At 39.6% G+C, this 15542-nt stretch overlaps 1 protein-coding gene across 2 annotated transcripts in view; it reads right to left on the bottom strand.

The window, feature by feature from the left end:
- ENPP2 (ectonucleotide pyrophosphatase/phosphodiesterase 2) overlaps window positions 1-15542 on the bottom strand; it is a 75771-nt gene that overhangs the window by 42521 nt on the left and 17708 nt on the right. For both annotated transcript variants that reach the window (XM_074985629.1, XM_074985628.1), the window contains exons 10-11: window positions 3543-3598; window positions 454-519 (exon numbers count right to left, since the gene is read on the bottom strand). In XM_074985629.1, the coding sequence (XP_074841730.1) occupies window positions 454-519; window positions 3543-3598 (122 nt within the window). The remainder of the gene's footprint in view (window positions 1-453; window positions 520-3542; window positions 3599-15542) is intronic.

The raw sequence follows: 15542 nt of genomic DNA, 5'->3' as shown, positions 1-15542 counted from the left end.
TGTCCTTTGGTTGCCAGTGTGGACATAGCCTTAGTTCGGTAAGACGGAGAGATCACAGTTCCAGGTCACGTTGGCTATGAAGCATGCAGCATGTGAGAATTTGTGTAAGAAGAAATACAATTAAGATCTTGATACTTTCCCAAGCCTCGGGGTGCAGCTTCTACATTTATCAGTGCCTAGAAGTTTATTAAGTGACATTAAACTAAGTAGCATAAAACAGCCAACATTAATCCATTTAATTAAATGTTCCCCAATAATCAAAGTACATTCACATCAGATTATATAGAAGGATTGAAACACTGCAGGTTAAAAAGCTAAGAACTTAAGAAGAGTAATACTGAATGCTGGCAAGAACAATTTTTAACACTAACCTTCCACCTGTTTGTGCAACATCAGCTACTTTTAGAAACAATAAGTTGGAAGTTTACAAAAAAGAACACCACATTAAATTACCTTTCTTCATCTGGTAGGTTTAGCCACTGCAGTATTGTTAATATTCTGCGTTCGTGGGGGATGACACTAGACCACAAAAGAAAAATAGGCTGAGTTACTCTTGTGCACAGAGACGACAGAATTAGATATACCATGAGCTGCATCCAACACCATGATCATGACCTGTCATGGACATGCCAATCTTCTTGTTTAGTTTATTAGTGTTTAATCCCCATTTTGCAACTCCAGCTATCACAAATCTCTGGCAATTCCACATATTAGACTGAAAAGGATATATGATGAAACTATTTTCTCATTTGAGCCACAACTTTCAGGGAAATAGCTCATCTTTTCTATTATCCTGTGTAGCAGTGAATTCCTGTAAACTGTTATTCATGTGAGTGGTCCTTCCTCACAACAGTAGTGCTGCTGAAGTCAAAAGTCTTGCCAGCCTAAGTAAGGACTACTCACAACAGTCGTATTTACATAATCTGTTCCCACTACTACAGATGTTATTAGAAAGGCTCATATTGACTTTTGTGGGAACTGCACCCAGTTGTAAATTGATATAAACCAGTTTATCCTCAGATACACTTAGAATGCTAGCCATTCAATCAATACTGGGCCCCTCCCTATTTGAAACTCTTATTGTGCTAAAACCACCTTTGGAAGAGTGACACTTCTCAGTGGATGGTCAGATTAATATCTACTAGAAGAAGAAATTACAAACAGGAGTTATTAATCTTTGAAAGTGGGCAGCTGGCATTCAAAGAATTCTCTATAGTACAACATGCACCACTTCTTCTGTAGACACAACATTCAGTTACAAAGATGGCAAGGTAAAAAAAGACCATTAATCCTAAAGCAATTCCCTCAAAACACAGTGGCTGTGTTTATACTTGCATTCCCTCTTTCAAAAGGGGTATGCAAATGAGGGAAATTGAAAATGCAAATGAAGTACAGATTTACATATCTGGTTCCTCGTTTGCATATTTTTTCAAAAGAGCTTATTTTCAAAGAAAAGCCGTGCAGATGGGGCTCTTTCAAAAGCAAACCCCATCTTTGAAAGTACCCTTCGTCCTTTTTCTTAAGGAAGAAGAGTACTTTCGAAGATGGGATTTACTTTCGAAAGAGCCCCATCGACACTGCTTATCTTCTTTTGAAAGAAGAATACACAAATGAGATGTCAGATATATAAATATGCACCTCATTTGCATGCCTCTTTTGAAAGAGGAGTGCAAGTGTAGACACAACCAGTGAGTTTACCTATCTGGGAAATATCGGAAGACTGTAGTACTGCTTTATGGAAGCAAGCTGGCAACAATAAAGGGTTTGCTAAACTTCTTAAGGGATGACTTACTTGCAAATTCTCAAAAAAAAAAAAATTAAAAAAATAAAATCTTGTCCCAAAGTGTGCATGCTATAATTTGGGGGAATATACATGTTGAATCCTACTTTCCAAAAATTATTTCAAAGTTTGCATTTAACTAAGAAACCACATAAGAAGTTCTAAATACCATGAATTACATAAAGCCCTGAATCATCATGCCCAGCTTGAACATTTAGTGGTACAGGTTGAATCTTCCTAAAATTTGCAACACCTTGGTCCAGCATCATTGGTGACCCAATGGGTGCTCCTGGGCCAGAGCAGTTACTTGGTGGGGGAGAAGATAAAAAAAACCCAACTATTGGCTGCCTATCACTCTCAGACCTTTTTTCTCAAGTTGGTCTCTGTTCAGCTTCCCTGATGACAGATAGGGAGAAAAACCTCCTTCCTCTTGGTTGCTGATGACTAGGTGTCAAAGTGCTGTCCACTGTGGGTTTCCATGGTGGAGCTCAGCCAATCCTTTAATGACCCATTAAGTCCACCACAAACTACTAGGTAGCTTGCACACTTCATGCTCCTGGACTGCCCCAAGAGGATTTAACCCCTCAGCCCCCTTTGGGTAGCAATGCAAAGTACAGGAGAAAACCGGAGCATGCACTAGGTTTGCAAAAAAGATTCTCAGAAAATTCCCACTTCATCCCAATAACACATCATTGTGATAGCCAAGAGCTCCACAAAATTAAAGAGCATAATTCTGGTGGAAGGTTTTCTAAGAATGGGAAAGACCCATTTAATACACTGATCAGATCACAGTCTGCTCTCTTCCAGCAAGGACAGCCACACTAGGACCTATTCTAACCAACCTTGGGAACAAGAGGAAAATGTGATGATCTCACTTCACTTTAGTATTCCTTCAGAGCTCAGAAACAATACATATACAGCCATCTCCAGATAGAAAGATGGGTGGCTGAATGCAGGGTTAGGTAGTAAATGAGAAAGACAAAGGGGATCCTCAGAATTGTCTTCTGGGTTGGAACAAGGGGAAGAGGATATTTAATACAAACATGAAGCAATCTGCTTTTATAAAACGACTGTCCATACTGAGGGGAAATTTTCTGAATGAGTTAAACTGCTGGTACATCTTTATCATAACTAACGCTCTAAGTGGCAGGAAGGCAGAAAAGTCTCCTGTAGAACACCCTTGACATCCAAGGGTTAAAGGAATGTTTTGGTGATAAGGCTTGATCAGAACTTAAAAAGGTAGGTGGACATGGCTATGGGTGTGAAAGATTAACATGGCTGAGTACTGCAGCTCTGTCAGCTTAACCCGTACATGTAGCCAGGTTGACAGAAGACTGCTTCCCTTGACCTTACTATGGGAAAGTAGAGTTCCCACAGTAATGGAAAAGAATGTTATAGGAATTGCAGGTCTACAACTACAGCGCCATCCTTTTACCACTGTAGCTCCCATAGTCTAGACCTCTCTGGAGACAAAGTTGCCAGGTCAACCTTCCGCTAAAAGTTGAGCAATATGGTTTACAACATAATCAACCCAGGAGGGTCTTCAAAACTATGGACCAAGATAAATGCTAATAATATTATTTCACCAAGTTATAAAGAAATCACAGCAAGGTAGCAAGAAGGGTTTAAAGAAAAAAAAAATCAAAAACACCTTTCTTTGATGTGGAAGCTATTCAGTGTTTAGAGCCAGAGAAACTCATTACTTACACTAAATTAAGTCTGAATTATTTGCTACAGGTTTCCAGAAATAAAGGTCACTTACACAGACCAGAAGAATGTCCCAGCTTTCACCCCTTGCTTGATAGAAGTAATCCATATCTAATGAGGAAAATATAAAAGGATTATCACAGTGCTCAAGTCATTATTTTAAAAAGGAAAATTAAGGCAAATTTTCAAAACATGTTTTCCTACCATAAACAAAGCATAGCATAGCCTTTAGAATTCCTTCTCAAATCCGAGACAGGCTGTTCTGTACAAATTTTGGGGAAGTTAATTATTGTTAAACACCTATGCTGAGGTATGCACATTATAGCCAAGTGGTCCCAGAACATGAGAGACACACAGCAAGTAAGGTAATATCTTTTATTCGACCAAGTGCTGTTGGTGAGAGAGACGCTTTTTAGCTTACAGATAGCTCCTCTTCAGCCCTGAGAAATAAGAAAAAGAGCTCTGTGTAAGCTCATAGTGTCTCTCACCAACAGAAATTGGTCCAGGAATGAAAATTACCTCATCCACCTTGTAAAGCAACATGGAGGGCCACTTTACACTTTTCTTCCATTTCACTTTAAATCTGCATGATTACCCCTCAGTAGGAAATGGAGCAATTGTGAGACCTACAAGAGGCATTTCTAACCATTGCAGCAATCAAAGGACAGCAATATCCCATCTTGACCTCTTCCTAATCAAAACCAGGAGAACATCAATTTAGCAAACAACGGTCAAAAGTTTGTTGCTAAAATTAGAAAACAGACTGGGAAGATTCTCATAGAAAAAGAAAAGTAAAACATTTTGGCTGAACAAGTAGTTCCAAATGACCACACAAAAGAAAACAATTTTCTTAACTCTGAACCTCCTGCTTCAAGACATGTTCATCATCATCACCCATTACCTAAGCAGACACTTAGAGAGATGGTACCAGAGTATGAATTACTCCAGAGCCACATCCTTAATCTTCTGTACACCTCTTTGGTTAGTCTTAAGAGCTATGAGAGTCTACTGTTAATAAACATTTAATCTATATATACTATTATTCTCATTAAAGAATGTTATTATGAGCACCTTCACTGCTCTTCTCTGTCTACTTTTCTCCCCTTGAAGGGGTCCATAATAGTTCTTTGCACACTCAGTGCCTCAAAACATTATTTCTCTTTATTTCTCATTTTTGATTGGTTACTTATGCGTTTATTTACCGTTCAAAATATGCAGTCACACGCCGCCTGTTGTCCAGAAAAAAAGAGATCAGTGAAGTTCCCCAATAGTAGGTAAGGTTACGTGCAAATCCTAACTATGATTATTGTTGAATCTAACCAGAAGCTTGTCCAATTCTAAGTAGCGATTCTAAGCACGTGCACCAAGAGATACCTTCTTTGGGGTCAAAACTGTAAAGTGGATGTGTCTTTGACAGACTAGCAATTAGGGTTGGCGCACACTGCGTAGGTATCCTGCATATCATCTGACAAGCCGAGCAATGGTTTTAATTCTGATCCTCTACCCAGGGTCTTTACAAAAGTCCTGCTATGTGGCATATACAGACCAGGGCATGTTCCATCGACACCAGTTTGGCTTAGAATATGAGATTCAATGCACAAGACTGGTCTACTTTTCAATGTTATGCTCACATGAAGCCTGAGCCTAAAAGCCCTCTGCATGCAAGACTCCCACTGAAGTCCACAGCACTCCTACATATGACACCCTTACACAACTGGGTTTGAGATGCCTAGCCTAGCAAAGTAAAATCCTCTACTTTAACTGCAGTATGGCCAAGACAGTGGCAGTGAAAATTTCCTCACATTGAACCAGAGGAACCTGTACTGTCACCAAGAGACTAGTTCTACATTCATCTTTACTCAACTTCACCAAGCTGGGAGGGGTTGCAACTGCTTTGGAGGATAGGGTCATAATTCAAAATCATCTGGATAAACTGGAGAAATGGTCTGAGGTAAACAGGATGAAGTTTAACAAGGACAAATGCAAAGTGCTCCACTTCGGAAGGAACAATCAGTTTCACACATACAGAATGAGGAGAGTATCTAGGAATGACTACAGCAGAAAGGGATCTAGGGGTTATAGTGGACCACAAGCGAAATATGAGTCAACAGTGTGATGCTGCTGCAAAAAAAGCAAACAATTCTGCGATGAATTAACAGGTGTGTTGTGAACAAGACACGAGAAGTCATTTTTCCGTTCTACTCTGCGCTGGTTAGGCCTCAGCTGGAGTAGTGTGTCCAGTTCTGGGCACCACAGTTCAAGAAAGATGTGGAGAAACTAGAGAGGGTCCAGAAAAGAGCAACAAGAATGATTAAAGGTCTAGAGAATGTGACCTATGAAAAAAGGCTGAAAGAACTGGGCTTGTTTAGTTTGGAAAAGAGAAGATTGAGGGGCGACATGACAGCGGTTTTCAGGTGTCATAAGGAGGAGGGAGAAAACTTGTTCTATCCTCATAGGCCAAAAAGAACAAGAGACAATGGACTGAAGTAAGTGAGGTTTAGGTTGGACATTAGGAAAAAGTACTTAACTGTCAGGGTGGTCAAACAGTGGAATAAATTGCCAAGGGAGGTTGTGGAATATCCATCGCTGGAGATATTTAAGAACAGGTTAGATAGATGTCTGTCAGGGATGGTTTAGATAGTACTTGGTGCTGCCATTGGGGCAGAGGGCTGGACTAGATGGCCTCTCAAGGTCCCTTCCAGTCCTAGTATTCTGTGATTGGTGAGGGTGAAATTATATTGATATTGGAACGTGGACTGAGTGCTTGTCCAACCACTCCTCAGACAGTGAGCACTCAGAAGTCATTAAAGATTACCCAGAAGGTCAATATTTCAGCCAAGGCCTTATGGAGGGGGAAGAGGGTCTCAATCAGATTCTTATCCTTGACAGACTATCATCATGACCTTGTCAGGTAAATCTAGCCCTAGTAAAACACTGTACGATCATCGGAAAAACTAGTTGGATTTATTTTTCTAGAATCAAAAAGGCAAATGTTTGCTAAGGAAGAATTTCACGCCCAGATCCCCAACAACAAGAAGTTGGAAGAAATATTTCAGACCCTCTGAAGAGAGGCTGTATGGTCATCTGTTTGCAACATACATATACTTAACATTAAACACCAGACCGAGTTTAGGATTGCAGCAGACATACAAGACTGAAATCACTGCCTTGAAAGAGCAGGATAGAGAGTACTCTCCAACCCCCTAATGGATACCATAATATAATGAAATGGACACCACCAATAATTTTAGTCTAAATGTCAATTGTAAACAAACAAACAAAAATAAAGCTGACATCCTATCCTTCACTCCAGAAGAGTCAGAGTTGAGAACACAGCATGAAGGTTGAACGTCCTCCCTTGCTAGTAACAGAGGGATAGCCATGTTAGTCTGTATTCTATCAACACAAAAAAAGCAATCATGTAGCACTTTAACGATTAACAAAATAATTTATTAGGTGATGAGTCTTCGTGGGACAGACTTCTTCAGATCTATAGCTTTACTAGAACAGACTTCCAGAACAGGTAAGGCTACAGATCTGAAGAAGTGGGTCAGTCTCATGAAAGCTTATCACCTAATAAAATATTTTGTTAGTCTAAGGGCTATATGACTGCTCTTGTCTCTCACTAGGTTCATGTCACAACCTTCAAGTTATATAGACCACAAAGTTTCTGTACAGTACCAATGAACATAACATGTTATACTATCCTCTCTTACTAGCATGTTTGTTCAGTTCAGTTATCCAAAAGTTTGCTGTGTTTGCTTTTGCAAGGTCAGCGCCATTTGTGCATTTAAGTCATGTATTTTCATATAGCAAATAAATCAGTTGTAGCTGCTAGTGGAAACTACATTATGTAACAGGCATGTACTTCATATCACGACGCTATACCCGTCGACGTTGCCCTCCCTATTTTGCAAGCTATAGTAAGTCTACACTATCAAAGTACCTATTAGCACAGATTAACATTAACCAGTATCCTCTAATACAGTCTACCACAAGAATTAGAGTAAGTTTAATTTCTCCATTGCAGAAAAGTCTGTTGAATTAATGATCCAAAGTTTCAGCTACAGTGCAACATCCATACAACTGAGAAGACACATTATTTTGCATGTTTACAGTGGCTTTAAATACCTCTGAACTATGGTATTGCTCTATTCCTTTTATCAGTAAAACAAAGCAGCAGAAATGTAACACTTTAAAGACTAACAAAATGATTTATTTGGTTATGAGCTTTCATGGGACAGACCCACTTCATCAGATCCGATGAAGTGGGTCTGTCCTAAGAAAGCTCATCACTGAATAAATCATTTTGTTAGCCTTTAAAGTGCTACATTTCTGCTGCTTTGTTTTGTTGGAGCACAGACTAACACGGCTACCTCCCTTTATCAGTAGTTAGACTCAAAGAGGTTAAGTGACTTGCTCCACATAACCCACTATATCAACGGCAGTGTCCAGGACCAGAATACAGGAGTCCTCAGAATTCCCAATCTCCTGAACTAACCACTAGAAAAGACTGCCTCTGTGTACATACATTACTAGAAGGCAAATCAGTTGGCAAGGCTGCTGTGTTAGCTTGTGAAAGCCAGCAAAATGCAACATCTTTCTGCTTTTAATCTTTGTGGAAAAGTAAGTTCCAAATCCCTTCCTAAACCTTGCCCAGTATTTGTTACATTATGAAAGAATGAGCAAAAGCTCATCTCTAGGCCAAGGCCTCCACAGAGTAAATGCACTGCATTCTAGCTCTTGTGGGAGCATTGTACAAACAGTTCTTCAAGCCAATCAAGGAGGGAAATTCTGGTCAAAGCAGAGGTACTGTATACACCATTTGTGGTTGAAGAGAGCTAATGTGTGGGAAATCCCTTTCTTATTCAAGTATCGGAGGGGTAGCCGTGTTAGTCTGGATCTGTAACAGCAACGAAGGGTCCTGTGGCACCTTATAGACTAACAGAAAAGTTTTGAGCATGAGCTTTCGTGAGCACACACTCACTTCATCAGATGAATTTTCTTATTCAGACATTTGTTGAGACTGGGAGGGAGAAGAGATTGCACAGTAATTCACAGGGTTTCTGTGGTAAATAAATGTATTTGAATTTGGTACAAACACATCAGAGTCAAAACTAGAGTGGATTCATATGTAAGGGTACTACCAAATGGCACAATGTACAGTAACCCCTTCCCCACTAATCTGACTGAGATAATTATGTGACTAAGAATAGTTCAGCACAATTGTCCTCAAGTACAGTCAGACTTTTTGGTGTCAGAAAGCTATTAACTACTAATTGACTGGGGTGGGTCAGACAAAAAGGGTGGATTTACCAATTTAAAGTAATAGAGTTGCTGATGGATATCCATTTCCCCCCATTGGCCATGGAAAAAAACAGATTAATACTTAAACAACTGACAATCCTTCCAGAATAGAAAGACTGGAGGCATCTTTCTGCAAAGTACCATCTCTATTTCTCTCACCACCTTATCTGACAGAGGTGGGGGCTGTTAGTCTTTATCTTCACAAAACAAACAAGCAGTCATGTAGCACTTTAAAGACTAACAAAATAATTTATTAGGTGATAAATTTTGGTGGGGCAGATTATCTGAGTAAACTATGAAGCACCTTATTCCCTCAGGGAATATTGCTGCTGTCTCCATGCTCCCTGTCCCTGCTAGCCTCAGCTTGATCCTTTAATACCCAATACAACATATTCCCAGTACCAGAGAGGTAGCCGTGTTAGTCCGTATCTTCGAGAACAAGACGACGACCTGCAGCACCTTATAGACTAACAGATATTTTGGAGCATAAACTCTGACAAAGCGGGTCTTTGCCCACGAAAACTTATGCTCCAAAATATCTGTTAGTCTGTAAGGTGCCATATTCCCAGTAGAGGCCAATATGATTTGTTTAAACAGAGAGATTGCTTAAATTTGGGACTTGATGTATACACCTGAAACTAGCATGTTCCTAACATGTAGTATTTGTGCTCAATGTCTAGAAACTAGAAAAAACCCAACATCAGCGTACAACATGTATTTCAATGGCTCATTAATACACAACAGCTAAAAATAAGGAAGTAGTTTAGGAACATGATGTTCCTCCTGAAGTCTCATTTGGCCAGCAGCACAGTTCAGAGCTTCTCACCAGTCCCTGTTGAAGTCTTACATGCAGTTTAAAAAATCCGCCAAGAGTTGTTAAATGTTTCCCATATAAATTTAAAGTGAAAATAACATCAGAAATAGCCACCCAGCCTAAACATAGGATACAGATCCAAGCTAATGACCAGAAATACTCCAGAGAGCCTATGAAGCGTGCTGCAGTTTTTATACACTCATGATTTAAAAATAAGTGGGCAAAAACCTATAAAAGAAAAATGTCTTTTTTCGAAAGAAAGCATGGGTCTACCGATTGTGTCACTGCAGCACGAAGGGCATTTACCCATTTGAGTTTAAACCTGAAAAACAGGAAGTTTAAAAATTTGGCAAAAAAAAAAAAAAAAAAAAAAAAACACACCACAAATTTGGCATTAAATAAATATTTTGAGCTTCATAGAAAACAGATCAGTACTTTTCACTGAAAATAAAGCTTTTAAGGGTATAAATCCTCCAGAAGAGTTTATCATCTCCCAAGAGAGGTTCCAAAAAAAAAAAAAAAAAAAAAAAAAAAAAAAAGACAAATTTCTCTGGGACACTATAAAACTCTGACAAATGCCCTGGAGTTCCAACATATGTCTCATTTTCATTATCCATTTTTATTTGATTTTCTAAACAAAACAAAACAAAAACAATGCATTGGCTGAGGAGAAAAGAAAGGGCCAAAGCGAAGTCATATTTCCACGGTTAATAGAGGATATAAATTACTCTGCACATGAAAATTACCCCCTCTACTCCATATTTTCAAAAAAGAATATAGCTTTGATTACTGGTTAAGGGATGTTTTAGGTTTGCTCTTATGGTTCAAGAGATGACACAAAACACTTGGAAGGGAGATGCAAGCATCACAAAAGTTTTTTAAGTTCCTCCTTTGAGGGCACTTGCCCGGATGCCCTTTATCTCTATGGACAGGTCTACACTACTACTACTACACTACTAAAACTAGTAAGAATATAACCTCAAGTATTCAAGACCTCCTCTCACCCTAAACTCTCTCCACCATAGATATCTTTGGAGCTCTGCTACTGAAATGTACTTTAAAAAAAAAAAAAGAAATCCAATTTTTCCTTGTGTTTTATCTATATTGGGATGCAACCAAGTTCTTTTCTTATGCTCAGCCTAATTCCACAGGACAACACATCTTTGTTTTTAAAAGGTTGCAAAAGCACTAGAGGAAGGTCAAGCTCAATGTTGTAGATTTCTCCCTCTCCAGGCTTCCCCCCCACCAAGGATTTTAATTTTACTTCTTAGCAAGCTGTCACAGAAAACTGTCTGAATAGGTTAAGACAGAAGCCTGTCCAATTGCTGGGTCTTCAGCAACTCAGTCCATTCAAAAAGAACTTCACAGTTGATTTCTTTTGAGTTTCATTGCCACCACTTAAAAGTTCCATTGCAGAGCGATTAAATGATTTCTTTGCTTCAGTCTTCACGGCTGAGGATGTTACAGAGGTTCCTAAATCTGAGCCAGCCTTTTTAGATGACAGATCTGAGGAACCCTCCCAGATTGAAGTAACATTAGAGGAGGTTTTGGAGGTAATTGATAAGCTGAATAGTAACAAGTCCCCAGGACCAGACAGTATTCACCCAAGGGTTCTGAAAGAACTCAAATGTGAAATTGCGGAGTTAACAACAGTGGTTTGTAACCTATCCTTTAAATCCGCTTCAGTACCCAATGACTGGAAGACGGCCAATATAACACCAATATTTAAAAAAGGCTCTAGAGGAGACCCTGGCGATTATAGACCGATAAGTCTAACATCAGTACCAGGCAAATTAGTAGAAACAATAGTAAAGAATAAAATTGCAAGGCACGTAGAAGAGCATGAATTGTTGGGCAAAAGTCAGCATGGTTTCTGCAGAGGGAAGTCGTGTCTAACTAATCTATTAGAATTCTTTGAAGGGGTTAATAAACATGAGGACAAGGGGAACCCAGTGGACATAATATACCTAGATTTCCAGAAAGCCTTTGACACGGTCCCACACCAAAGGCTTTTATGTAAATTAGGCAGTCATGGGATAGGAGGAAAGATCCTTTCATCGATCGGGAATTGGTTAAAAGACAGAAAACAAAGGGTTGGAATAAATGGTAAATTTTCACAATGGAGGGGGGTAACTAGTGGTGTTCCCCAGGGGTCAGTCCTGGAACCGGTCCTGTTCAACTTGTTCATCAATGATCTAGAAAATGAGGTAGGCAGTGAGGTGGCAAAGTTTGCAGATGACACCAAGTTGTTCAGGACAGTCAAAACCAAAAGGGATTGTGAAGAACTACAAAAAGATCTCAGCAAACTGAGTGATTGGGCAGCAAAATGGCAAATGAAATTTAAATGTGGGTAAATGTAAGGTAATGCACATTGGAAAAAATAACCCAAATTACACGTACTACATGATGGGGTCAAATTTAGCTATGACAGATCAGGAAAGGGATCTTGGAGTTATAGTGGATAGTTCTCTGACGACATCCACGCACGCAGTGTGCCCCGGCAGTTAGTAAAGCAAATAGGATGTTAGGAATTATTAAAAATGGGATAGATAATCAGACAAAAGATATCATACTTCCCCTATATAAAACTATGGTACGCCCACATTTTGAGTACTGCGTGCAGATGTGGTCTCCTCATCTCAAAAAAGATATATTGGCATTAGAAAAGGTTCAGAAAAGGGCGACTAAGATGATTAGGGGTTTGGAACAGGTCCCATATGGGGAGAGGCTAGAGAGACTGGGACTTTTCAGTCTGGAAAAGAGGCGATTGAGGGGTGATATGATAGAGGTATATAAAATCATGAATGGTGTGGAGAAAGTGAATACAGAACAATTATTTACCTTTTCCCATAATACAAGAACTAGGGGACACCAAATGAAATTGATGGGTAGTAGGTTCAAAACTAATAAAAGGAAATTTTTCTTCACACAGCGCACAGTCAACCTGTGGAACTCCTTGCCGGAGGAGGCTGTGAAGGCCAGGACTCTATTAGGGTTTAAAAAAAAAGAGCTCGATAAACTTTTGCAGGTTAGGTCCATAAATGGCTATTAGCCAGGGGTAAAGTATGGTGCCCTAGCCTTCAGTACAAGAGCAGGAGATGGATGGCAGGAGATAAGTCACTTGATCATTGTCTTCTGTTCTCCTTCTCTGGGGCACCTGGCATTGGCCACTGTCAGCAGATGGGATACTGGGCTGGATGGACCTTTGGTCTGACCCAGTATGGCCGTTCTTATGAGTATGATTTTGTTTGTGTGTGGGCTATATTTGAGGAGTCCAAGCAATATTTAATTTTGTACACAGTAGGCCTACAATGGACAATAGAAACCACTATGTCAAAGAAAGGAGGATGGTAGAAATTGAAGGAGGCCAGAGAAAGACAGCAGAGACAATATGTAGCACTGGAAAAGCTACGCCTCTCTTAATATGCATTCCTCCTACAAAGTCTGGTGGTGAGGAAGTCCAGGCAAACACCAGCCCAAGTGATATTGCTGTGCTTGCATCTGATGAAAAGGAGCAGCATCTTGTCACTGTGACTTCTATAACTGCAGTCTCACCTCACTCTTCTGAAGACTTTCCCAGCTATAGGAATATATAATATCCTTCTCTAATGGTCCAAGTGAGTGGAACATAATTTCTCATTCAAACATGCACTGAGATCTCCAGAAGGACCCACAGAAATGCCAAACTCTAGATACTGACTTTCCATTAACAAAGCAAGAATACGCCAGTCAGAAGCGTTCTCTCACCAAATCAGCATTTGAATACGTAAATCCTAACAAACAAATTGGCAAGAGAGGGGGCTCATCTATACACCTCCACAAAACAGTGTTTTTATTGCTACCTGCTTTCTGATATCAAAAAGTGGGGAATGTTTCTATAAATGCTTCGATGATTGGAAGACTGTGTCATACATCACCCATCACACAATGATTAAGCAGCATATATTGTCAATTAGCAGATAAAGTGCCCAAGAGAAAGTTAGTGACAGAACTGATACTCAAACTGTAAATGGTATTCGGAAGCTCATGCATATTGGAAGATTCTCAGATGCATGGACTTGATGACCTCAAGGTCCCCTCCAGTTCTAGTATTCTCTGATTCTATGCACAGAAAAAATTAAAGCAAACATTGCTTGTAGTTTTCTAAATTTCCTTGAGTTTGTCAAAAAGATTAAATGCTGAGTTATCCAAAACCCTATTTGTTCATCTGGTGACCTCACCACTGGCAGACATAAAGGGTCCCTTCCACCCTGCTTATGTAATTCCTCTGTAAAAGTAACGAGTCATTTGGGGGTTTCTTACCATCTTTTTTTCCCACCCACTACACCACTGGGTCTATGTCAGAGTTGAGGCTTTCAGAAGACTCTCTTTGCTCACTGAGTATCTGCGGTTTGCCATCTGTTACGGCCTGACTTGTATTTCTCCAGATAGACTTATAATTTCTTATTTTGTTCAGATTTTTAATGTCTCTAGATAAACCACATTATTGCCCTATCCTCAAGAATGCTTGCAACACTGGACAGTTAAATTCCATCAGAATATTAGTTGTTCTATAACTCTACTGTAATCGTCTCACTACCATTTCTCATGGGCCTTTGTTTAGAGACTTCAGCCCCTCTTCATTGCCAGTCACAGTATTCAGGAACACAGCTGTGACATTAGTTGGTCTATCCCATTCAGTGTAGGAGGTGATGGGTCATTTACAGTGCTAAGTCAATCTACAGCACCGAAGTGGTATTTCATCTTCAAGCACTGTATGAAGCCAGGTGCTTCCCATTTTGAAATGGAAAAAAAAAAAAGTGGTGAAAAATATTTAGATTGAACCTAATTCCTGTTGAGCTTAAATGCAAAATAATGGCTGAGGGTCACTTTGAAAACTACAGCCTCAGAGCTGAGGAACATTACCTCTCCACTAACGTGAAGGGCCAGGGCTAGTTTAAAATTCAAGATCAGATGATTTTTTTCTTGAGAGATATGGTCTTGTACAATGGCAGAATGACTTAAAAGACTAACAAAATAATTTATTAGGTGATGAGCTTTCGTGGGACAGACCCACTTCTTCCGATCACTGCCAATGTGTTTCATCCATCACACACAATACCAGTGCTTGTGGGATACTGAGGACTGGATCAGATGTGCAAAGTAAAGTTGTGGGGAGAATGTTCCTGGTCCTACTTACAGGCTAGAGGGCTCTATAGACAAAGCTTGAGAGCAGAGCCAGGCTGAACAGAAAAAGTCCACTGAAGGCAAACCAAGAAGAGTTTTGTCTCTCTTCCTTAGCAAACAGCCTTTTCATACTCCCTTCTCTCTGATTCTGGGAATTTCTGCATCATCATTCTGAATTCTAAGAAATAGAAGTTGTATTGTGTTACAACCTTCCAGAAAGAGGATTTATGTTTTTAGCTAATTCTGTGTGGGTATGTTTATAAGAGAACTGAAACCTAACAAACTTGTAATGTGCGATTAAAGGGAAATGCTACAGAATCATAGAACTATATGGCAAGAAAGGATGTCAAGAGCTCTTCTAGTCCAGTAACACTCTGGCTCAGAAGTTAAATTAGCGATAAACATTATCAAAAAGAGTGTAGTAGTGTAAGCTTATTTTTCATTTACTATTTTTAATATCTAGGGGGGTATATTACATTAGTATTCTCACAGAGAAATGACTGATCAAATATTATTTTATCAACTGCAATTGGTTAACAACACAGTTCCCTCATGGGTTAATAATTAAATCAGTGTTTTAATGCCACATACTACAAAGACCCACAGGAAACATATTAAAGAGTCACTTGTGACTCAGGAGTCTCTGTCTGAGTATCACAGTCCTTCCAACCCATTCCTCTCCACTGAGGCAGGATTACATTAACGAAGACACATTCCACTTTCTGAAACTACAGTGACTGGAGCTTATCTGTGCTGCTTGAAAATAAG

The sequence above is a fragment of the Carettochelys insculpta genome, chromosome 2 (assembly GCF_033958435.1).
Source record: "Carettochelys insculpta isolate YL-2023 chromosome 2, ASM3395843v1, whole genome shotgun sequence".
NCBI classification, from domain to species: domain Eukaryota; kingdom Metazoa; phylum Chordata; order Testudines; family Carettochelyidae; genus Carettochelys; species Carettochelys insculpta.
This window is presented reverse-complemented; position numbering and strand designations above follow the sequence as displayed.